Here is a 24,668-nt window from a genome sequence, read left to right on the forward strand (position 1 = left end):
AGCGGGAGGCTCAAATGGCGGCGGAGAAGAGGGATGCACTCGCGGCGACGGCGGCCATTACAGGGTCACAACAGAACAGTGAAAGGGCCGAAACGGACTCGGGAGGAGAAGGCAGCAGAACAGGAGAGGATCTTTCGGAAGCAGAGAGCCAGAAGGGGCCGACAGTGACCCCACAGACCTCGGATGAAATTTTCTGCGGCTAAGATAGACTTTGGCCTAGATCGGGACTTCATGGTAGGGTGATATCCTGTTGCTGGAGGCCGGGTCGCCGGGTGGGGGAGCTGAGTGTATTGGAGGGGATGAAGGGCGGGACGCGGGCTCCGCTAGCTGGGGTCGGCGGCGACTCACCCCCCCTGGGCCCTTAAGGTCGACTGTGGTGGAGACCACAGGATAAGTGTGCGAGAAGTTGGATCAAGGTTTGGATGGGGGCGGCCATTGGGTTCGTGTGCTCTGTCCTGGGGAGTGGGGTTTGGGGTATGTTTCAGTTTTGGGGTTGTTTGGGGGGGGGCAACTGCATTGGGGGGGTCATGGACCGTTGGAGTTTAATTCGGATTGTACGGACTTGGTATGGGGACATTACCTAATTTGAAATGCCTAACGTGGAATGTCCGGGGGCTGCGGACTATGGTGAAACGTCACAAAGTACATGCATACCTGGTACGCAGGGGGGTTCAGATAGCTATGCTCCAGGAGACTCACCTCACCAAAAAAGAGTGCGCTGCCTTGCAGAAAAGATGGCGGGGCCAGGTTTTTGGCACCACTTATTCAGCGTATGCCAGGGGGGTCTTGATCTGGGTGAGGGCGGGGATACCCTTTCAGGTGTTGAATCAGGTAATGGATCCGGATGGCAGGTTTGTAGCGGTGGAGGGGAGATTATACAGACAGGATGTGGTTTTATGTTGTGTTTATGCACCGAACACGGACCAAGGCCGATACTTTGATAACCTCTCGGGGTCCTTGGCCTCTTTCCTGGCGGGTCCGATAGTGCTAGGGGGGGACTTCAATTCGATTACGGATGTGGCTCTGGATAGGTCCCATCCCCCCTTAGTAGACTCTCCTGTGCGCAGGCTGGCCGCGCACAGGAAGGACTGGCAAGACCGGTGGGGGTTGCTAGATGTCTGGAGGGAGAGGCACAGGGGAACCAGGGATTACTCCTTTTATTCCGCTCTACATGATTTACATGTCAGGATTGATTCGGTGCTTTGCGGGAGCTCCCTTGCCCCATTGATTACCCATGCTGAGTACCTTGCTAGGACGATATCCGATCATAACCCCCTGTTGGTACATTTTCAATGGCAGAGGGAGCGCTCCGTAATACCAACATGGCGGCTTCGGCCGGAGACGCTAGAGGATTCTGTGTTCGCCGATGCGGTCCGGCAGGGCATTGATAGTTATTTCGGTGTGAATGAAGGAACAGCGACGTGCAGGTCTGTTGAATGGGATGCACTGAAAGTGGTGGTGAGAGGGGTGTGCTTGGGCAGGTTCTCGAATGCTCGAATGTCTGTGCTGAATGATTTAATGAAAGCGGAAGACACTTTGAGGGACCTGGAGCGCCGCAGGCCAACTAGGCCGGGTATACGGGCCCAGTTATTGGAAGCGAAGGAAGCGGTAGCCGCGGAGACGGAACGTTTGCGCTGCTATGATTATAGGCAGTACATTGTCAGGGCACACGCAGAAAGGGACAAGGTGGGTACCCTCTTGGCCAGATTAGCTAACCCGGAACTTAGGGGTTGCCCGGTCCTCAGCATTATTGACGCGCAGGGAGGGATGGTGTACTCCCAGGCAGCTGTATTGGACCGCTTTCGGGGTTACTATGAGGAATTGTACCGGAGTCAGCTGGGAGTGGGGGTTCAGGACATCGTGGAATACCTGGGGGAGAGGCCGCTCCCGGTCTTGGACGACGACGACGCGGGGGACCTGGGTAGCCCGATCACGCTAACGGAAATTCGAGTGGCTATCAAACATATGGCCCGTAACAAGACGCCCGGGGTGGACGGACTCCCAATCGAGTTCTACCAGCAATATGTAGACGCTCTGGCGCCCAGGCTGCTGGTGGTGTATGCGGAGGCCTTCGAGAAGGGGGCATTGCCTGCCTCCATGCGGGAGGCCTTGATAGTGCCACTCCTCAAGCCTGGCCGGGATGCCACGGACGTGAGGTCTTATCGCCCGCTGTCCATGCTGACGGTGGACTATAAGATCCTGAGTCGCATCCTAGCTACTAGACTGGCCCCGCACATGACGGGCCTGGTGCACAGGGATCAGGCCGGGTTTATACCCACAAGGAGCACGGCGATGAATATCCGCCGCCTGGTGGGAATAATGGACGCCATCTTGGATGGGGAGGGATCGCCGGCGGTTCTGTCCGTGGATATTGAGAAGGCCTTCGATAGTCTGGAATGGCCTTTCTTGGATGGAGTGCTGGAGCGGTTTGGCATGGGCGATGGATTTCGGAGGTGGACGAGAGTCTTGTATAATTCGGCGACGGCGAGAGTTCGATTGGGCGGCTTGGTGTCTGCCGCGTATCCGGTTGGCAGGGGAACACGACAGGGGTGCTCTCTCTCCCCTCTGTTGTTTGCCCTGGCGATGGAACCCTTAGCGGTCCATGTGAGGTCAGGCGATCGATATGCGGGAATAGTGAGTGACGGGCGGTGGCATCACATATCGCTCTATGCGGATGACCTGCTCCTGTACCTAGCTGACACTTCGGGGGCACTGGTTGGAGCGATGGATCTGCTGTCCGAGTTCGGCCGATTGTCAGGCCTTAAGGTCAATTGGGCAAAGACCTGCGTGTTTCCATTGAGAGCGGGATCTCCAGCCCCTAGTAGCGACCTGGGTGTGGCGTGGGAACCCTCTTGCATCACCTACTTGGGTGTCCGCATTTACCACTCGGCTGCTGACCTGTTGGAGGGTAACATTGGCCGTTGTGTCCGGTCACTACGGGGCAGCTTGTCTTTCTGGTCGACCCTCCCGCTGACAGTCCTGGGCAGGATAGCATTGTTGAAAATGGTGGCGCTCCCCCGCTTCCTTTATTATTTCCGAACGCTACCTGTCTGGATTCCCCAGGGGGTGTTTAGGGAACTGCGGTCAATGATTATTGGCTTTCTATGGGGGCATGGCCGACGCAGGATAGCCTTGAGCACGCTACTTCGCCCCAAGCTGGAGGGGGGCATGGCCGTACCCGATCTTGAGCTGTATTATTTAGCAGCGCAGTTGCAGGTCCTTACGCAGAACGTGGCCAGGGTGTTCCGGGGGCCGGAGGAGGACCGGGGTCGGGGGATACGGCGCCATGTGCTGTCGTACATTATTATGCAGCAACGGCTCGAATTACGGGCCCTCACCATGGAGGAGCGAACGCTTCGGCTGTGCTGGCAGAGGAGCCTCCGGAGGGCGAGGGCCTCGCGGCCTTATGCCCCGGAGATCCCGATTGGGATGTTGACAGCTCTGCCGCACGGAGGGGATTGGTCCCCGTTGATGGAGTGGGAGGCCGCGGGGCTACAGGTGGTGGGTGACTTGTATATAGATGGGGCGTTGGCACCGTTCGACGTGCTCCGGGACCAGTTCGGACTGCCTGAAGGGGGCTTCCTGCTACACGCGGCTGTAGTGTCTGCCATGCAAAAGCACTGGAAGGAGGGGCTCCTGGAACCTACGACGACTATGGCGTGCCAATATGTGGTGATGGCGGCTGGTACCTTCAAAGCTGTGACGTGCCTCCATAATAGGATGCTGCACAACGGGCTGGAACCACTCCATGGGCTCAAAGCTAAATGGGAGGGGAGCATTGGCCGGCCCATACCGGATACGGCATGGGGCCATATCCTGCGACGCACGTGGAAGGGCACCAGGAACGCGCGCTTTCAGCAGGTTCATTTTTATGTGCTCCATAGGGCCTATCTAACTCCGGAGAAACTACAGCGGCACTTTCGGGTGCCGGATGCCTGTTGCCCCCGGTGCTCGTCCCTTGGGGCGGACATGGACCACTTGTTTTGGGGGTGTCCACAACTGGGAACTTATTGGGCTGAGGTAGGGGAACTCCTGAATGAAGTGACTGACAGGGAGGTAGACTTCGACATGGCGACGTGTCTCTTGCTCTGGTTCCCGCATACTAAGCACACCAAGGTGACCAGTAAATTCATAGATCTGGGTCTGATATTGGCTCAAAGGGAAATATCGTGGCACTGGAAGGCCAGGGGGGGTCCCTCACTGCGTAGATGGAAGAATGAGTTGCTGAGATGGTCTGACTGCGAGAGCGTGCTCCGGATGAAGCAAGCGGTGAAGTTGGGGAATGAGAAGGCTCTGGATGCGGCCCGTGCGTGGGAGTTAGTGGTACAGGCTCTGCGTGATGCTTTGGTTGTGGATGTGGACGGCGAGAACTAAGCCGCTGGACACCGCAGGGCGAACACAGCAGTATGTCATTCAGCACTGTAGTGGAACCATCCAATTCGGTGGAGCGATGCGCACACCTTTGCAGTTGCCAAGGGGGGGGGGGCGTTGGGGGGATTAGTTGTAGAGGGGTTTGGGGGGGGCCGGAAGCCATTGAAGGGTTGCTGGTGGGGGCCTGGAACTACTGGGACAGGGGGTATTGAGTGGCGGGAGGCCTGATTGGGTGGGACGGCCTGGTACGAAGGCCCATATAGCCTTGGGCAGGCCCCGATGGGGGCAACTACGTTGATACCATGGGGATGGCTGACGGGAATGTTGTTGCGGGTGGGGGGGTAAACGCAGATACGTAAATCGACCTTCCGCCGGGGTCCCAATGGGACGTACACTATGCTGTGCTCCTCCAGAGCGAACTGATGTGCCGCCCGGCCTCCGGGATGCGGGCTGAATGGCTGTGTACAACCGTGAACTGTTATTGGACGGGGGGGCCCGCAAGTGCACTGGCTGTTTCCTTTACCTGTTGTTTATAACTCTGCAATAAAAATATATTTTAAAATAAAAAAAAAAAAAAAAAAAAAAAAAAAAAAAAAATGATTGCCAGCAAGAATTGTCAATCTTAGAGACGGTGCCTGTTTTTTAAAAAGAATTATCAATTACTTCTGCAAAGCTTTGCTGGCTCTTTTACCCAGAGGAATGCTCCACCCGCTCAGAGCAACTTAGCTCTATAGTGTAAGAGAATGAGAAACTTATAGGTCACCTGTGTCCCCTGTGCTCAGTTGGACCCACTATGGCTTTAGCAAGTAAAATATAAAACTAGGAACAGTTTGGAAAGCAAACAATTGCCCCTTCAGCTTTGTTTTGCAAGAGTGACGAGTCCTGTCGATTATAGGATGTGCTTGCCTCTCGTTGGTTCCAAAAAACTAGACACGACAAATTATAGCTTGATGCAGTGTTGTATTTTTTTTGTTTTGGCAGGCAGTGGTATCTGTTCCCTCAAAATCATTTCAACACCTGAGGAAATTAAGCGCTTACTATGATGTTGGCACAGCAAATATTTCACGCTTGGTGGTAACATTATAATGCCAGTGGTTTATAATTTGCTGTATGAAGCCATGGGAATGACAGAAGATGGATATAGAAAAACAAATGACAATGATTGAACTAATATTTTTCTCCTAAACACTAACTTAAAACCATCCCAAAAAGCTTTGAAATGATTGGGTATGAATCAGAAGGTGTAAAAAGATTGATGTTGGAAAAAGCACACCAAAAGTACAACTGTTGTTTGCTTTCTCCTGCAGCACCCCAAGAGTGCATGGCAGTCTCTCTTGTATATTTCTCTCACCACTGTGCTCCGTGTCAGTCTAGAGCATTGTTTGCTTCTGTATACCCGTATATATAAGTGGAAGAGGTGTGGCGCCGCGGCCAGGGCGACTGACGCTGGAATCTGGGGACCACGGTTCGATCCCCGGCTACGGCGGCAGGTTAGCCCAGCACCATGTGACTCTGGGCAATAGCTCGCTTAATCTTCCCGACGGCCCCCCAGCGCCTAGAGACCCTTACGGGTGATTGTGCGCTTTACAAATGTGGACTTTTACTTTACTTTTTTATACCCCATGGTCTAGCTTACTGTCTCCTCTGTGTGCTTCTGTCCCCTCTACTCCCGCCCTTATTGCTCTCTCTCACCCACTCTGTTTCATAACGGCCAGCACCAGCTATTGGACCATTCTTCTGCTGGCAACCCGTATGCCAACGTTGCCAGCCCCAGCGCCGTACACAAACGCAAGTGTTGTGGAGAGACGATGCATAATACATAGCTACAACACAATAACATTGACAACGCCTATAGCTCTCTGATTGTCAAGACCTATTTGCTTTATCAAAGCTTGTTTTATTCCCGTTGGCCTCAGACTGCATTTGCCTTCACTGCCCTCCTCGTCATCATCTCTACCCCTTCACTTGCGCCCTCTGCAGCCACTGTACCTGCCCGTTCTGCACACCACCAACACCATATTGTTTCGATTGAATTACTATGTCCACTCAGGTCTACTCATCTATCCAGTGGTGCCCACTTAGGCTCTCCCTGCCCCTTCCTCTACCACACAGACATCATGTAGTCACATTAAGTTTATTTCTGACCCTATCCGTCACCTCTCTCCGTCTTTCCCCTGCCACTCTTCGCCCTCCAAATAGACTGTCTTGCCCCTTCTTGCATTATTTTGGCAGCCATGTTGGGGTGGTGGGCTCTGGTTGTTGTTTCATCGGAGGGATTCCCCTTCACCCCCTGTGATCTCCCACTGTCTCTTTTCGTTCTTCTCACTGTGTTTCTCATTATTCAGGAGTACTGAAGTTGGGCTTGGACAGGAGGTTGGATTAAATGGAGCCTACAGGAGCTCTAAGTGAGTGGTCGGCTGTATGAGGGGTGCACGTTAAGCCATGTACATTTCCATGGAGAAGAGACCACATTCCGAAGCAGCCCTTTCACGTTGACAGGACACAACTTTTTCTGGCATATTGCAGTGCTTTCAATGAGATACCAAGTTGCAGTGTAATCCACACCACTTGTGTCTGCCTGGCTGTTTTGATACCTTGTAGCATCACGTTCCTTAGTTAGAAGTAGTTTTGGACCCCGTCATGCTTTTATTCCTGGCACGGCAGCGCTAAGGCAGCTTCATCGAGACAAGAGAAGGTGTGCAGAGCCTCAGCTGCTAACTCTGTGTCTAAGGGTGACCCCCAAGTTGTCCGACAGATCAAGAGTAGGATGATTCATGCTTTGGGCAGAAACACAGGTTCTTCCGGATAACAAAACCTGTAAGTGGCGGATTGTGTTGTCTTCCTGAGCTCTTATGTCCAATCACAGGGCTCATTTGCTTCAGTTCCTCCCTTAGTCAGGGGTAAGACAGCTGCAGTAGGCGAGGAGACAGTTTTACAGTCATCCAGCATGTCTGTCGCTAAATGTGGACTCCAAGGGTTGCTTGTGAGCAGTGCTAGGCAGTCAGTGTCTACCATCAATTGTACAGTGGGTTTAGATGTGTCCCTTCCTGTAAAGTTTCTCTATATGCACCTGGTCTTACTGCTAGAGTTGGAAGCAACATAGATCTTGATATGCTGAGAGCTGCTCATGCAGCTTGGCTGCTCTAATGTTGTTTCAGCTCTATTCAGATACACATAATGTGGGGTGGAAATTCAAACGATTGACAGATTGCTGTTTGCAAAGAATCTAACAATAAAAGTTATAGGTGAGTAACTATTTCTCATATGTAGGCTTGAATGCCAAATTTGTTCTTTTTTTTGAGTGCTCAGTCCTTGGTCAGACTCTCCTACATGCTTGTCACCTGTAGGTGAGACACCCCTAGATTTGAGTGGGTGTTGTCAGGCCTAAATGGACTCTTCTTTGTTTTTGGAATGTTTACCTCAGGCTTCCTAGTTGTGTTTCTTTGAAGTTCAATCCCATTTGCTGGTCGATTTCCTTGTATTTCACCTCATCTGTGACGTTGATTTTCCCATTGATAGCACTGGGGTGGAGAAGGTGATTTCACAGAATGTGGTGTGTTCAAATGTTTACCAAGGGTGTTGCTTCTGTCACCTAGGGCATTCATGGCAAGCAAGAAGATTCAGAATCCACTGAGTATTGAAAAAGATCTGGAGCTGATGGTGAGAGAGCAGACAGAGCTGAATGAGGAGAGGATGCAGCTTCTCAAGTCAGTCAGGTATCGTCTTTAGAATCCCTCTCGTCAGCCTCTGCCGTAAAGGTGTCCTATCGGATAGAGATACTTGAGGTGTGGGATCAGACATGGCTGTTTGAGAACCAGGAAAGAAAAAATCATATTGATTCTGGCTGTTTCTGCAGAATTTGGCTGCACATGCCAGTCAATTATGTTGGCTTCAGGCACTGTGGTCTTCATAAAAAGCTCCTTGATTGCCTTTTTCTGTGTTTCGTAGGCTCGTCCATCTTTGAGTAAGATCTATATAGCTAATTTCAATATTCAATTGACGATGGAATTGTTAGTCAAGTAATCATCGAAAGCAGAATCTGGTGCCAGGTAGTTTTATTTATGTTATGTTATGTTATGTTAATATCATTTATTTTGCGCACAGATGCTCCAGCTAAGGAGCGTCCTGGCGCAGGGAAAAGGTGAACATAACACAACGCTAAAAGGAACAGAAAAGTGTTTATAAAGAATTTATGAACAATGATAAACATACCTTTACAAAGGCAATATAAATCCTTTCAGAAGTTTATATTCATGTGTTGTCATTGCTTTATTGTTCATTTGTACAATGTGTTTAATTAAATAACAGAGGTTGTAAATAACCTGATATCACCAAACAGGATTTCCATTTTTATTATGAAATTTTTTGGGAATTCATGTTTTTAAAGAAAAATACAAATGAAGATGGTAGCCACACACAATGAAAACTTTATAGGTATGGACCATAGCTACAGACAATAATCTCTGTACACAACAACAAATATTGACATTACTGTAACTGGTCCATTAGACATATATACAATCACATGGATCACCAAATTAGAGTTAGAATAATAATTTAAATCCACCTAGCAACCAGAGGATAGTTGCTGTTGCTGAGATGTCTACATTATTATTTCTGTAGCACTGTTATTGCATGGTCTGTGTACTTGCAGTCTTCAAGGACTCAAACTGCAATTTCCTGATGAGGCTCAAAAAAGCCAAAACGTCCTGTGCCACAATGTACAGGCACAGATGAGCTAATGTCACAGAGATATGAGGTGCACCACAGGTATGATTAAATTGAACATCTCCATCCATCACTTCTTCCTCTACTATTACGTTCTATATTTTTGAGGTCTATATTGTCACATTGAACCAAGGAAACCATCAGTAGGCGAGAGCTTGATGTAAATAAGTGGTAGCTTTTAAATACTCAGTTTTCTAGTAGATACATCAGATCTGAATATCTGAATTGTGGCTTAAATTACTCAACATGCCTTTGACATAAACACATTCAAACCATCTGTCCTCCAAGTGCCTTCCTTAAGACATGAGTGTGGACTTATGTGTCTGCCTACCTGGCCCCCACCCTAATGCCTTCTTTCTCCATGCATGCCTCAGGATTCCAGCAAACATATTAGCCTTACACCTAGTACACGTGCTATGAGCCATTCACCACTTGAGTCGCAGGATGATTTTCTTAGAATTTGACAAGCCTGTTGGAGTTGTCCTGCCTCAGTTGCTGGCTAAATTAAACGGAAATCAGTACCACCAACCCTGTGAGGCTGTGGTGGAGGTCCTGGAGACCTGGTGCCCTTCTTAACTTTGTGTGCGGCGTATGACGCCGTCAGAAAAGGGAGAGTGGTCAAGTTCCAAACATCAGCTGGTATTCGTGACACAAAGAATGGAATGATTTTGTTGCTGTCAGATTTCGATTCCCATGACACGCAGTCACAGACTAAGGGGGTCATTAGGATGATGGGCGGACTTTGTCCGCCCGTCATCCTACCGGTGAAAGGTTCCGCCCGCCATAAGGGCGGGGGTCCCGTGGGTAGCATTAGGATGCGCCCGCCACAGTGGCATTTCTACCATTAAGGCGGGCGGTGCACAATGGCAGGAAGGCATGCTGTGCACTTCCATGCACAGCATGGCAGGCACCGCGCGGTGCCTGTCATGCTGTGTATGGAACTGCTGGGCGGTACCATAGGTACCCCCCATGAGAACCCCCCAGCCACCCGGAGTCCATGGGGGCAGAAGGCATCTGAAAAAGCCCATTGTAATATGGCTGGCGGTGTCTGATAGACACCGCCACCATATAAACACTTTTCTTACTAATATGGCGGGGGGTCATTCTGACTAGGATGGCGGGCGGATCCCCCGCCAGGCCGGCGGTGGCTACCACCAGCCTGGCGGGGGCGATCTGCCCGCCATCCTAAAGGGGCCCTAAGTTCCTGGAAGAAGCATGGAAGGCGCGAAGGAAGTCAGCTGGTTTTACAGTGTTTCCATTGTTCTTCTGGGGACTCGTGGTGTGTTTCACACAAAAAGTAGACTAATAATGCAGGCTATCACAAACCATTTTCTTATTTAGTAAAGTGACACTTTAGTGCATTTCACACTTTCCTTTTTGTGATGTTTGTAACTGTATATTTGTTCATATTTTACTGCTCTTACCCATGTATATTCTCTTTAAGAATGGTTTTTTAGTGGGAAGTGTTAATAAACTACATTTTAGGCTTGTTGTTATATTATAAATATTTCTGGAGCGCACGTTTACCGATCCGTTTCATGGTGCTAAGGTAACTGAAACATAGCATGCGCCACATAGTTACTCATATGCCTGCCAAAAGAGCCACGTCTGAGATGTGTTGGGGTGAGCCCATGGTTTCAGGCCAAAATGAATGTAGGCCTCCATAAATCACGCTTATATTTGATAGTGACAATCTCCCTCTTATCGGAATTGAGTTTAAGCTGATTGTCCTTCTTCCATTCATCCAATCACGAATAAATAACATTGTGTTTTGAAGGAGGTTATATATTCCGGGGAGCTGTCAATTGAAAGTTGTCTGCATAGTTGTAAACCTTGACCTAACTATGATTCAAGGCATGCACCAGCGGACGAATGTATACGTTGAAAAAGTAGGGGGACAAAGAGGAACCCTGAGGGACACTGCAAGACAGACGGACTTTAGAAGAGCAGAAGGTGGAGTGACTGATCGCCTGCAAATGGACCTTCAAAAAGGACTTGACTCAGCCTTGTACAGTACCCGGGAGGCCCGTGGCTTCGACCCGGTCAGCCAGAATATCATGGTCTACCTTGTCAGAAGTTACAGAAAGATCAAGGAACACCAGTGCCTGGGTGGTATCCCTATCAGCGCCTCTCGAAGATCGTCCACCATGGCGAGAAAGGTCAAAGGCCCACTGTGGGGGTGGGAGGGGTCAAGAAAGTTTGTTGATTCCACGAAAAAGCAGATATATTTGGCTACATGGGCTCAAGTACCTTAGCCAAATAGGGAGGCAGAAATATCGGGCGATAGATTTTCAGAATGGAAGGATCATCACTTGCTTTCTTTAGTAAAGGGATCACAATTGCCTCCTTAAAAGAGCCGGGAACCTGGCCACGACTCAAGTAATTGTTGAGAAAGGCAAGGGCTGGGTCAGGAAAACAAGAACAAATGTTTTTAGGACATCAGGGCGGCAGGGGTCATTTTTAGAGCCTGATTTTACTTTAATCAGGAGGTCCGTAAGGCGCTCTTAGCTGTTAGCAGGCAGAACAGACTTTAGGACTGAGTTGCAATCTGACCTAGAAGTGTTTGCAGTGAAGGACTCAGTAGGATAATTGCTTTAATGTTAGTCACATAAGTTCTGCCTGGGAGTGAGAGTCACTCTGTCAGGATTGGAAAATTTGTCCAACTTTTTAGTTGAGTTAGTAATTTTATCTGAAAAGTAGATAGATTTCACTAGTGTAATAAGCTTTTTATATTGCTTGAGAAGTGACCTACTGCTTTTTTATCAGTGGAGTAGTTTTTCAGCCACTTGCGTTCAACACGGCGTAATTTCAATTTAGCTGACTTGAGGTCCTCTGAAAACCATTTCAAGTTGTTATGACGCCTTCCCTGGTGGTCTGGCTCTTCGAAGAGTTGCTGGCGTTTGTCAATCAATTCAGGATACCCTCCTCCGATTTATCAGGCAGGGAGTTCCCTAGAGAACTGCAGAAGGAGTCAATATTGACACAGGCTCAATTTCTGGAAAGGTTGACTCCACTTGATTGAGGCTTGAGCAGGATCACATCAGTGATCTTACCACATACATGGCAAAACAGCTATAGGGGAGACTGAGAGATTGGTAGTCCAAACTTGATCTAAAGTAAGGCCTTTATAGTGGGTGGGTGAGGAAACATATTGGATAAGATTTAGACTGCAAGTCAGATCAGTGAAATTGAGAGATAGCTGACCTCTCGTATCCTCATTTGCCCAAAAAATGAAAACACTTATAATTAAAATCTTTAATTGAAACAATCCCTGTGCTTATTTCATGTGGTCATAGCCAAGCTGAACTCAAAACAATGTTAAACATGTGCTCTTAGTGGAATGGTTTAAAGGTTTTCTTTTCCATACTGGCTCATTTAACTTTTTTAAATATAGCCAGGTTCTACAATTGCACTAATTTGTTACTGAATAAAATTGGCTATTCGTTAATGATTTGTTGTGCTGCTTAAAGTGCTGTAAAATATTTTTATTTTATTTTATTGACAGTAATCTTTTGCCGCCGACGTCCACCAAATCACAAGTGGCAGACTGGTATACTTCACTCATGACAATAAATAAAAAAATAGGTAAGCGTGGCACACCTCCTGCTCCAGATCAAAATCTGAGGACCCGTGAAGGCAGAGGGATTTGTGCTGTTTTCCACTTGAAGTAATCAATGTCATGTTGTTATTTTATGTAGTGCATGTCTTCCATTTACTCGGCCCCTTTGTGCTTGTCGATGCAGATGTATGTGTCTGCAGTTATGGGTTTGCACACTGAGGGTCACCATTGAGGCTGTTAGTTGAGAAACCATGAAATACATGGTGAGCTGGTGAGCTTTGTGTTGGATGTTGGGGTTTCTGCATGGCTGCATCCTCATGGGGGTGGCATGAGATCATTGCAACATGCCAGTGAAACCGACTGAGCGGGGTGGTTTTAGGGTTGTCTGTGTGGGATGTATTGCAGTGCAAGTGGAGTCTGTGTCACTTGTGTCTTTGCAAACCCCAATGTATGTGGGGTACAACTGCATTATTTTAGGTTCTAGTGGAATGCGTGTGTGAGTAGGTGCATGGGGCTGCCTCCATTGCTGGGAGGGGGTATGTTGATTCTAATGTCAGGTTCCTGTATTGCTGATCTCTTTAGCCCTAGACTAAGGTTTTTAATTAACATAACTCGAAATAGATGCATCTCTGCAGTTGTGGTTTGTTCATGGCAGCCCTATTCTGGTAAGCTACCTCACCCTGTCTACTGTGCCTGCCCCCCCAACCTATCTTCTTAACCCTGGTCTCCCTTCTCAAAAGCATGTGGGCTTGCTTGGCATGTTCTTGGTGTTTGTCCAGCTCACCAATCACAATTACATTGGCCTCTTGGCACATGAAGGACAGCTCTATAACCCCATAAGAATCTGGCTATGAAGATACATACCAGTGTGGTGGAACCTTGTTTGTATGTTTTGCTTAGAGTGAGTTTTTGTTTGACATGTGTCCTCCTTGCCTCTTTCCAGCAATCCGTTGATATTTATTTTTAATACTACATCATTTGACATTGCTAATATTGGACTTCTTTGGAAGACGTAAGTTTAGTTTGATGTAATGTTGTTTTCTGTGTCTTCTTAGATGATGCAGACCATGATATCCTTATGCATAGCTTTTAAAAGAGAAATCACAGCGCATACAGACCTGTACCTTCCCCTATATGTGTCATTTATGGCTGCATGTGCATAAAAGTTCATGTCACTTTGATTATGAAAAACAAAAGAATTATGATATCAAAGGAGGTTCAAGTGCTTGTTTTGTTTTTGAAGTCTTTAGCCTTTAGTGATAGACTGGCAGCAGAGGTTTTCTAATACTAAAACCAATCAGAAAATCTAGAGCTTTGCCTACAGCTTGGTGCTTCTGATATGCCGGTTGTATTGGAGTATGGTGACTCACATGCCCTGCCTGACATGTGGATGCCAGTACCCCATCCTACCACCATTTATGATGCACCAGCTTGGTAGGGAAATCACCCAGTTTTTAAATTTGCCATCCAACCATGACATGCCAGCAGCACTTGGGTCATATGCAAATCTATGGGCCTGATTCTCAGAGTACACATTCTAGTACATTGTATAGCATTCTAAAACGTACTACAAAACGTAAGTTTTACTTATACTTATGTGTGCAGAGTTCTCCGTCCCGTCGCACGTAAGTATAGGTTTTAGTCATAAATGCGAAAGGAACATAAGGGACTGTGCGGGAAAAGTGGCATGCTTACTCCTAAAGGGGATCGGATTATGGAGTAGTAAGAGGGGTTTAGGCAGAAGGACGTCCCTCTATCAGATAAGAGTAAGCCAATTGCTTTACTCTATGGATGGAGACATGCAGCTAACACTTTTGTAGTAAGTTTACATTCGGAATTTGTGAATACCAACAGTAGTAAACTCACTCCAAAGTGTAAACCTACTCAAAAGTGTGTTACCTCAGCTGGCATGTACAGAAGCCTCACCTGCTTTTCGTTTTTTTTCCTTCTCTCTATCTGCAGATTGCCTCAATGTGCAGTTTGTGAACCGGATTCGCATGCAGCACGAGAAGGTGTTGCAGATGTGCATGGCTGAGCTTCAGAAGAGCAAGGTTAGTTGAACACAGAGAGCCCTACTTTTCAGGGTGCAGTGCCTTTTACTTGCTAGAATCTAAGGAAAGGGTTCTCTGCTACCAAAATCTACCTTGTTTCATTGTGCAAGTCATGTAGCCCTGGTTCCCGGCAGCTATCAGGATTCAATTAAATAGACTTTTACTCTAAATAAATCTAGAGAGAGAGAGAGAGTAAAAATCAGATGTGTATCTATTGGACCCCTGCTGCTATCGGGGTAAGACCTGTCCTGAGGAACTTGCGACCAGAATAGGCGGTGGAATTAGAAAGCCCTCAAGCACGCTATGGATGCGAGATGCCAGGTCTAAGATATGATCATCATGAGCGCCCTTATTAGCCATATATTGAGTGACCCTGGAAGGTGTGACAAGAAGCAGGCTGCAGGTCACTTTCCTATGTCCAGCCTGGCTTTGGCGAATAACACAGCAAGACCCACAGCCATTTGTTCTGCTATTTCTTGTGGTGTAAGGTCTTCACAGTAATATGACTCAATGGTGGTATGAGAAGGTCAGATACTTTTCCATGCCCCAGTTTAAACACACTTTTAGCCAAAATGTAACCAAACGTTTAACTAAAGTTTTAACCAAACTATCACTTTGTCTTGTAGGGGCTCCTGATTGACATGAAAGTCTGCACGAAGGAAGAGGTGGAAAAGTTTGTGAGCTCAGAATTCTTCCCACTGGTGGGAGAGCTGCAGAAGCGGTTTGAGCAGGAGCTGGAGCTAATGGATGCAAGTATACTGAGGACATAATGGTGTCAGTAAAGGGGTGGATAAACATGCAAGGACAAAAGGTTGCAAGTTATGTAGGTATGAGCACCCTCTGGATTCATGAAAGAGACATGTAGGAAGAGAGACAGCAAAAGAGAGCGAGAGAGAGGGAGTCAGGGAGGGATCCTCTCTGATGCAAATATGTAATTAGTAAAAGATGGAAAGGTTTGCTCAATAAAATCTCTATGTTTTGTTCCCTTCTCGTTCTGATGTGTCTTATACTTCTTTAGAAGGCCCTTGAGCGTGTGGCCAAGCTGACTGATCTACAGAGCAAAGATCTGTTCAAATTCGCCCAGGGCGCTGCCCACCTCTGGGACGTCCTGGAGATCAGCCTCTCTAAACAGGAGAAGAGCCTGCAGAAGAAGCTAGACGATTGTCGACAGCAACACGATGGCGAGAACCAGGTATCCATCGCAGTTTATAGTTGTGCGCTGTACTAAACCATCACTTGCCTCTTCTAATCGTATGTGCTCTATTGGACCTTTAGAAACAAAGGGGGCTAAAAGCTGAGGTACACAAATGGAGGTCTGGCTAGTTTCAGATACACACTCATGCTGCTGAATACTTTGCTTTTCTCCCCTAGACACAAGAAGCTCATCTTGACATGGTCCTGGATCAGCTGAGACAAGATAGCTCCCAGGAAGGGCTGCAGGCCTGCATGAAGAAGGCGCTGCGTTCGTTAGAAGACATCAGAGCTGGGTATGCATGCTTGAGGGCCCTAGAAAAGTAAGACACAATCCTTTGATGTCTGGTGGTACTGCGGAGGCTCCCAGTAGTATACACGCCTCTCTCCTCAAGGTCCACTATGTGTCTGTCTATGTGTCCGTCTTGCTATCTGTTCACTGAACCAAATCTTCCACAAACTCGCATCCCACTCTCTGGATTTCCTTCCCGTTTTTGCCCACACCGACCGTGCTCTGTTGTAATTTGTTTTCCCCATGAGAAAATACCTAGAACTCAAGTAAGTGTTTTCCTTTTGACCTTGTGCTTTTCTACAGGTACGAGAAATTCCACAGCGACCAGGAGGCAATAGTGGGGTCCTACCCAGGCTCTATTCTCAGTGAGCTGAAGTCGTATAGCGCCTCTGTGAGCCAGTACTTTGGAGTGAAAGAAATCTTTAAGGAGGTACAAAGCACACACTTTAGAAAAAGCGGGGCGTTTTGACAGAGGCTGTGGTGGGTGAGGTTTATAACATAACCGGTTTGTTTATGAATGAAAGGGCTAGGACCCGGTGAGGCCCTGGATGTCCATCTTGCATTGATACCATATAATATCCTTTGCCAGCCACAGTTGTTACACCAAGCTGGTATCTTTGCCAAGTAGTCTGTCATTGGCAGTTTTCCTGTTGCCTGTGGTAGTAATCTTAAAATGCTATTTGATTCCTATTTTCTGGCCTCCTTACATGCCAGATAGAAGTAGACTTAACGAGCACACTTGTTTCATGGAGTCATGTTAGTGAAAGCATTCACAGCAACCCCTTCCTACTCACATCCTTTAATTCTCCAGCCCCACCCCACAAATCCCTGATGCACACACTCCCTTACAGAGTCATTGTGATAAATACCCTCAACCAGCACCATCCTTGACACTTGCCTGGTTGTGCCTGTTGTATGCCCCAACTTCTGATCTCTGTCTCCACTATCCTTGAAAAGGATACACACAATCAAAGCGGGATTCCTAGTGGCAGCCCAGGTCTGAATGCAGATTGGCCAAAAAACAAAAGCATTACGACATGTATATAATAAAACATTCATACATATATGCACGCACAACGACGCACGCCCTACTTGCCGGAACCCACGTACAAATGCTGACAGGCCCACAAGAAAGCAGTATAAACGAACAGTAGTTGTGCGACTCGCTCTGCTTCAAATACACTTACTGCTGTCATATAGATCTCAGGGATCCTTTCCAAATTCCCGTAAAGCGGTGCTCCTTCATTGGCAGAATCGGAGCAAATGAAAACATGAAGGGGGACAGCGTACACTTCATATCTGTGATTAAATAAAACAACTGGAATTAAAGAAACACTGCTTATCAGCCTCGTGACCCACAGGAAGGAGTGTTGCAAGACTGCATGAGCCTCATGTACTGGACAATTGGATGTTCTTACTACTGTGAAGCAGTTCTAAGTTGATACTGTGTGTCGACTCTCATAGTCTGTTAATTCCTAGTATGGCGCGCCTTGCCAAGCAGTGAAGAGGGAGGGGGACCTTGGTATTTGAATGCACAGAATATGTGACGAGGCTGTTTACATAAACGGAGCTCAGATCAACTGAAAACACGAGTGCTCATGTTAAGTGCTCAAAACAAACAAAAAAAGTAGTCCCGAAAACATTTGCTAAAAAGGCAATTGGCGATGCATAGTAGTAGTTGGTACATGCTCTAGAGGAGGGCTAAACTCTGGAAGAGGCATGACGCATGCATGCCATGGAAAAATGGGTAGAAAGAATATAAGAGTGGCGATGGCCCAGCAAATGGAAAGCCTGTAGGCGGGCTGACTCCACAAAGTATATACAACATGTGTCTTTGAGACAGCGCATATGCTGTTTAGAGCCGAGACCTAAAAATGAAAGCTTCTACCCACAGGGAGCCTGTTTCCTGTTTTAGTGTTTTGGATCCTGCTTCTGGTCTACCATGCATACCATGGCAGTTACTGGTAGGAAATTAAATGTTGGAAGAATGCCCTAAAAAGGGTGGACCTTTAAGTGTTCATACACCGGCTACTTTTGGCAGATCAACCAGGTTTCCTGTAGGGACCTGATTTATAATTTGCCTGCTGTCACAGGAGTTACTGTCAATGCATTGTCATTATGCCTTACAGCAAACTTACAAAGTTTTTTTATTTTCAAAAAGAAAATCCCTATGCAGCCAATAGACTTTTCAGTGCCCCTACTGCTAAGTTTTTCCTGGCTTTGATAGGCATTGAAAAACAGCTATTTGTCCTCCCATTTAAAGTAGGTGTTGGTCATATAGATCTAACTCCATTGGAGGAGTTTGATCACGGCTCTGTCGCAAGTTCGAGGGACACCTTTCTTTTTGCTTCTGCTCCTTATGTTATTCTGCCATCCATGTTTCTTTCCTCACCTGTGTTCTTTCCCCACCCACTTTTCTTCCACCCTCCTGCTACTTTTCTTTTGCTTACCTATCTAACTTGGATCTGTAAACAAAAATTAAAAGAAGCACTTGTGCATTTTATTGGCACATGCCTGCTTTTGTTTATGGGTAATAAATGACACGCGGATCACAATTTGCGTTATCTTTTTTGTCTACTGTTGTTAGCCATGCTGCATAGATTTAGAGATGTTGTGTAGAAAAAGCAAGACCAATTGGCTTTGCAAGGGCTAGTTTAGCATGCTTTACTTTATTTGGATGTTCAATGTTTAGTAATATATCCTTGTGCGATTTTATGGACCATCCCGTGGTAGAAAATAAAATGTTATTTACCTGTAACTGTAGATCTCCAAGGTATACAACTTGTACAGATTTACCCACATACCTCACCTAAGTTGTTTGTGTTTGTCCTTAAATTAAGTGAAAGTGACCACATGATGAGTCACCTTTACCCCTTTAAAAACACACTGAGCTACACAAAAATGCTACGTAGAAATACATCCAGAGTCCCCAGCTGCAAACCTATCTAAAGCAACACTGCAGAATAGACTGCCTCCAGAAACAGTTTACAGTATTTGCTTTATCATATATTTCTGCTTGAGAGGGTCCTCGGGTAACACCTTGGAGGTGTATATGAAGCAGGGTATAGGGTGCAAAGAAAAACTCTGTCAGGAACTGAGATTTATTGAATAAGAGATTTTGGGCTATGTGCCCAAAAGTGGTTTGTGGTGGCAAAGTCTGCGATTTGCTAAAGCACATTTTAGAGACTGTAAAACATCCTTTTTAAAATACATCAAAGCCCTTCTACAAGGTGGAAAAATCTTTGCAACTTGTAAAAGGGCTTTAGTGAACCATTATGATTTGAACATAGGAGGGAGCATGAAAGAGGCATCCCAAACTGTGGTAAGCACGACGGACGGCAACATGGAAGAAAAGGACTTTATCGGTAACATTTTTCCCAGCAGTGGAGGTAAGTGACCACAGAAGACAATGGCCATTATCCAACTGCCAGGCACTTGAACATAAACATTCTGGAATAGCATGTAGCACATAACAAGGTAGTAGCTCGAAACGTCAGCAAGAATGCAAGCTGCTCTTTCACAATAACAAAGGCACTATAAACATAAGAGCTCATTACTAAACATTACTTACTTAATAACTCATCCTTTAAATAAAGCATAAAACAGAAAACAAACAAATACAATGTAACTAAAATTAAAATCTGACCAGTTTTTAGGTACCACTATCTCTCTCTTAGGACGGCAATCCAAAAGTATTGGCTCTGTAACTTGTGCAGAATCATTTCTTAGAACAGACGAAATTGTGGGTTCTCCATCCAGCTCAGATTCAATGTCTACCTTATTGAAAGCATTGCCTTCATCCAATTTTTTGTTACAAATCCATTCCGACATATCCCCTCCGTCACCCAAGCTTGAAATAATTCACCTGTTTCAGAAGACAAGCTCTCAAGGGGCAACTTGACTTTGGAATCTGAAAGTGAATGAAAATGTGAAGTGGAATAGCTATCACTTCCATGTACTATTGTATCAATATTGTTGTTACACAGTTTATCCAATAAACCTTCATCAACCTTGGCAAGTCTGTTCTTGCTCCACCAAGGTCCACTGTTAAGTTTGACAGAGGATTTTCCCACCCTGATAATTTAGAAAGGTCTTGAAAATTTAGACTTACTTTTTTTGACATGAAAAGGAAGCTAAAGTTTGACAGAATCACCCACAATGTACTTGGAACCATTGTATTTAGAACAGTCCATAATTATTATTTATCACTGTCTTTTCCTAACATCAACGTTATCTTTGGCTACCCCACACATTTCTTTGAATTTTAAATCCCCTTTAATTCATGAAGGTGTGAGTAAAGTCTGTGATACATTGCCTTTAAGCATAGAGAATATGGAAAAACCTGTGCTCAAATTGGGAGAAGAGTGATAAGCCTCAATTTTTTCTGAAATAAACTCCTTAACCTCAACCTTGTTGGCTAGATCCGCCTGCACTGCTTCAACAATGACCTTATTAAATCTTTCTACCACACTGCTCACATTAGGTGAATAAAGGGATGTTTGCAAATGTAAAATGTCAGAACCCTTGATAAACTTTTGAAATTTCAAAGTAGTAAATTGTTTACCATTATCCGTAACAATACTGGATGGCAATCCTTCTGTGTGAAGACATTCACACATAAAACTGCAGAGTAGTATCAGTGGTGGGCGGGGATACCCATTATTTCTGCCCACTGTGAAAAATAATCAATGAGGACAAAAGCATACACCTTGCATCTTGGTAGCTATCATAAGGCCCCAGAAAGTCCAAAGCTAACTTGTCCCAAGTTCTGTTTGGAAAATTTGAACAGATGGGAACAACTTTATTGGTAACTAACAATTTATAATAATTATTGCAAATCTAGAAATTTGTGAGTCCATATAAGGCCATCAAAATACTCATCTTATGGACTTTTTAAGTAAGGGTCTCACCCAATTGTCGTGTATGCGCTAACTTAATAATAACGTGGCAACTATCCTTAGGAGGAATAACACTCCTCGTTTAACACTATGCCCCCTGCGACCGAGATATAGGCTCTGATTTTCCACATAAAATCTGTAGAGAAGGTGTTAAAAGTTTCTCGCGAGGCCACCCTTTATTGGCAAACTCAATTACTTTTTTTAATTCTTTATTCTCCTAACAACTATCTATCCAGGCTTCCTTGCATAACTCACCACCACAAGCAGATAAAACATCATTAACAGCTGCAACTACACATTCTTGAATGATCACGGAATAGGACTCTGCAGCAGCATTTGGGCATCTTAATAAACAATCTGCATCAATGTTGCATGACCCTTGTATGTAATTGGCACAAAAAGTGTACTCATAAATCTTGGAGAGGATTCTTGCCAAACGGGAAGGCGCTTTGCTCTACCTGTGTTATTACTGTTTAGTAACACTATGGTCAGTCCTGATAGTAAACTCCCTCCCCCTTAAGTAAAATTTCAAATGTTCTACAGCTTAAGTACATGCCAAAGCCTCCCTCGCAATAGTGGAATATCTAGCTTCATAGTAGGATAGGGTCTTGAAGCAGAAGTAACATTGCTTTCTAAGCTTTGACATTTCTGATTAATCATACCTCCAAGTCCTTCAGAACTGGCATCAACATACAAATAACATCCTCATTTTTGATTAAAAGGACTTAGTGGAAGAGCATTGACAATTGAGTTTATGAGCTTAATAAATGCATCCTGGTCTTCCCAGGACCATATGAATTTTATTCATTTCTTGAGTAAATTTCTCAAGGGTATCACTATGTGAATTTTGCACATGAATCTGGAGCAAAACTCTCACAACCCCAAGTAAGATCTTAATTAGGTCAGTAGGTGTACACAATTTCAATAGCTCCCTCCAAATGTGCCAAAAGTTCTTGCATTTTGGGAAGAGGATGACAGTCAACAATAATCTGTTTGTTGAGGGACCTCAGATCAGCACATAACCTCAAAGAGCCAGATGTGTAATTTTATCCATACAGTGAGGGAAACCCATTCAGAGGAATTGACTGGTTCAATTACACCATCTTTTGGCTGTTGTAGTACAGCACTAAGATCCGTCCTTACACTAAGTTTGTGTCTAACAGGAGGCGCACAAGCTTTAGACTTAATTTCATGAGAGAATCCTTTATCCAAGCCCAACTCTTTTCTAAACACATCTTTGTACTGGGAAATAACGTCATCAATACCATGGTGACTAGCCATACAATATACTGAATATCAGAAGACGGATCCAGAACGTGTCCTAGGTTTCCTTGGTGCCTCCAACCTAAAACATGATATACCGGGTTAATCTGGATCTCATTATTTTCAGATATGAATATATTGCTATATCTTTAAATGGTAGTGCTCCAAGGGAAGGGGGAATCACCCAACCCACTTAATTGAGACCACAAGTGACCTCTGTGTATCAATAACAAACTGCCCGAGCACACACTCAATCCAGTTACATAAGTCAAATTATATGACACATACAGCCGGATTCATGAAGCAAAATTGCGATCGCAATAGCTGCGAATTAGCTATTGCGATCGCAATTGACAGAAAAGCAATTCATCATTGTAAAAATACAGATTTTGCGAAATCGCAAAAAAATTAGTGAATTCGCTAAAAAAATTCACAGAATCTAGGAGGAACCCCTATTGCGATTCGGAATTAGCGAGAATCCATGGATTCTGCTAATTGTTTAGCGAATTTGCAAAATAATCGCAAGCGCTAGTCATGAAAACTCGTAAATTGCGAAATAGCTGAAAATCGCTATTTGCGAGGCGCAATTTAAGGAGAACCAAAAGCAGGTGGTAACCATTAAGGAAAAAAAAAACTACTAACGACCCGCAGGTGCAGTCCTAAACAAACACACTTAAGGAAACACAGTAGTAGCATGAGGACTCTCACAATGCCAGGACTCTACATGGTGGTCAGGCGGCGCAGGCTCCAGGCTGCAGCACGGAACAGACGCAGGATCCAGGAGCGAATATTTCGCCTGCGGGTCACCCTACTGGCCCAAACAGCGGAGCAAATCTACTCTAAGTACCGCCTGAATGGGCCAATGATCTTAAAGCTGATCCGGGACCTAGACCCCCTGATGCAGCACCCAACAAGGAGGACCAATGCCTTGCCCACCCATGTCCAGGTCTTGTGCTGCCTGCACCTACTGGCCTCCGGAAGCTTCCAGGGGATAGTCGCAGTTGCTGGGGGGATATCCCAGAGCACCATGTCCCGCTGCCTAAAGAGTTTCCTGGCGGCAATTCTGACCCGGCTACAACACTACATCTCATTCCCGACAACCCAACAGGACTTGAATGAGACCAAGCTACAGTTCTACAACTTGGCGCAATTCCCACATGTTATCGGATGCATTGACTGTACCCCCATCCACATCTGCCCACCAGCACAAACGGAATACATGTACCGCAACCACAAGTCCTACCACTCCCTCAGTATCCAGATGGTGTGCAACGCAAAGACCTATATCACGGACATAGTGGTACAATACCCGGGGAGCACACATGACTCCTTCATTTTCCGGCACACCGGCATTCACACACGACTGGCCAGGGGAGACTTTGGCGAAGGATCCCTACTAGGTAAGTACACATGCCACCATATAGTACACTGTGATCATGTAGCTGCGCAGAACATGCACTCACCCTTTGCTCCTTTTATTCAGGTGACAGCGCCTACGGTCTCCGTGAGTACCTCCTCACCCCTTACCTCAACCCTGCAACCCCACAGCAACGGCGTTACAATGCAGCACACATCCGCACTAGGAATTGCATTGAGAGGACATTTGGGCTTTTGAAGAGCCGCTTCCGCATACTGCATAAGACAGGTTGGGCCCTCAAATACGAGCCTGAGATCTGCTGCCGCATTGTTGCCGTGTGTGCAATACTACACAACATTGCTACTAAGTGCAGGATACTAGTTGAGATATCTGGCAGTGAGTCGGAAGGGGACAACCGCCCACCTGCACATGCGCGTCATGCACGCGGGGAAAATCCAGCTGAAGGACACAGACGCCGCAACCAAATCACAATTAACTGTTTCTAGTGCACCCACTCCCCTCACCCAACACTTCACTCATGCATGACAGTTGAAATAATGACATGAGTCTGATGTACTGTTATTGAATAAATATTATTGTTGTATTCACAATAATATGGCATTATTTTCACAAGATGCATTTGAGGTGTATTGCGTCATACATCTCTTGATTTGTTAGAGGGCATGCTTTTCTCATCAGCATGTCCCTGCATGATGAGCACAAATGCCAATGGCACCTCCAGCCCGAGGCTCCGATTGGCCTCTCAACATCTTTCTCCGGATTCGCCCGTGAGGCTGCTGTGGGCCTGCTGCTGCGGCGGGGAACTCTAACCGGTGGCAAAGACAGGCTGCTGTGGCTAGATGTTCCCTCACTAGCGTCATCCCCTCCTGCCTGGCCGTGGCCAGTTGCCTGCAGAGCCTGAACTGCAGTGGCTGCCTGCTCAAGTGCCTGTGCCACG

At 46.2% G+C, this 24,668-nt stretch overlaps 1 protein-coding gene across 3 annotated transcripts in view; it reads left to right on the forward strand.

The window, feature by feature from the left end:
- CCDC180 (coiled-coil domain containing 180) overlaps positions 1 to 24,668 on the forward strand; it is a 492,398-nt gene that overhangs the window by 220,165 nt on the left and 247,565 nt on the right. For all 3 annotated transcript variants that reach the window (XM_078646144.1, XM_078646142.1, XM_078646143.1), the window contains exons 10-16: positions 7,968 to 8,087; positions 12,605 to 12,684; positions 14,621 to 14,709; positions 15,336 to 15,458; positions 15,728 to 15,901; positions 16,081 to 16,196; positions 16,496 to 16,622. In XM_078646144.1, the coding sequence (XP_078502270.1) occupies positions 7,968 to 8,087; positions 12,605 to 12,684; positions 14,621 to 14,709; positions 15,336 to 15,458; positions 15,728 to 15,901; positions 16,081 to 16,196; positions 16,496 to 16,622 (829 nt within the window). The remainder of the gene's footprint in view (positions 1 to 7,967; positions 8,088 to 12,604; positions 12,685 to 14,620; positions 14,710 to 15,335; positions 15,459 to 15,727; positions 15,902 to 16,080; positions 16,197 to 16,495; positions 16,623 to 24,668) is intronic.

The sequence above is a fragment of the Lissotriton helveticus genome, chromosome 5_1 (assembly GCF_964261635.1).
Source record: "Lissotriton helveticus chromosome 5_1, aLisHel1.1, whole genome shotgun sequence".
NCBI lineage: Eukaryota > Metazoa > Chordata > Amphibia > Caudata > Salamandridae > Lissotriton > Lissotriton helveticus.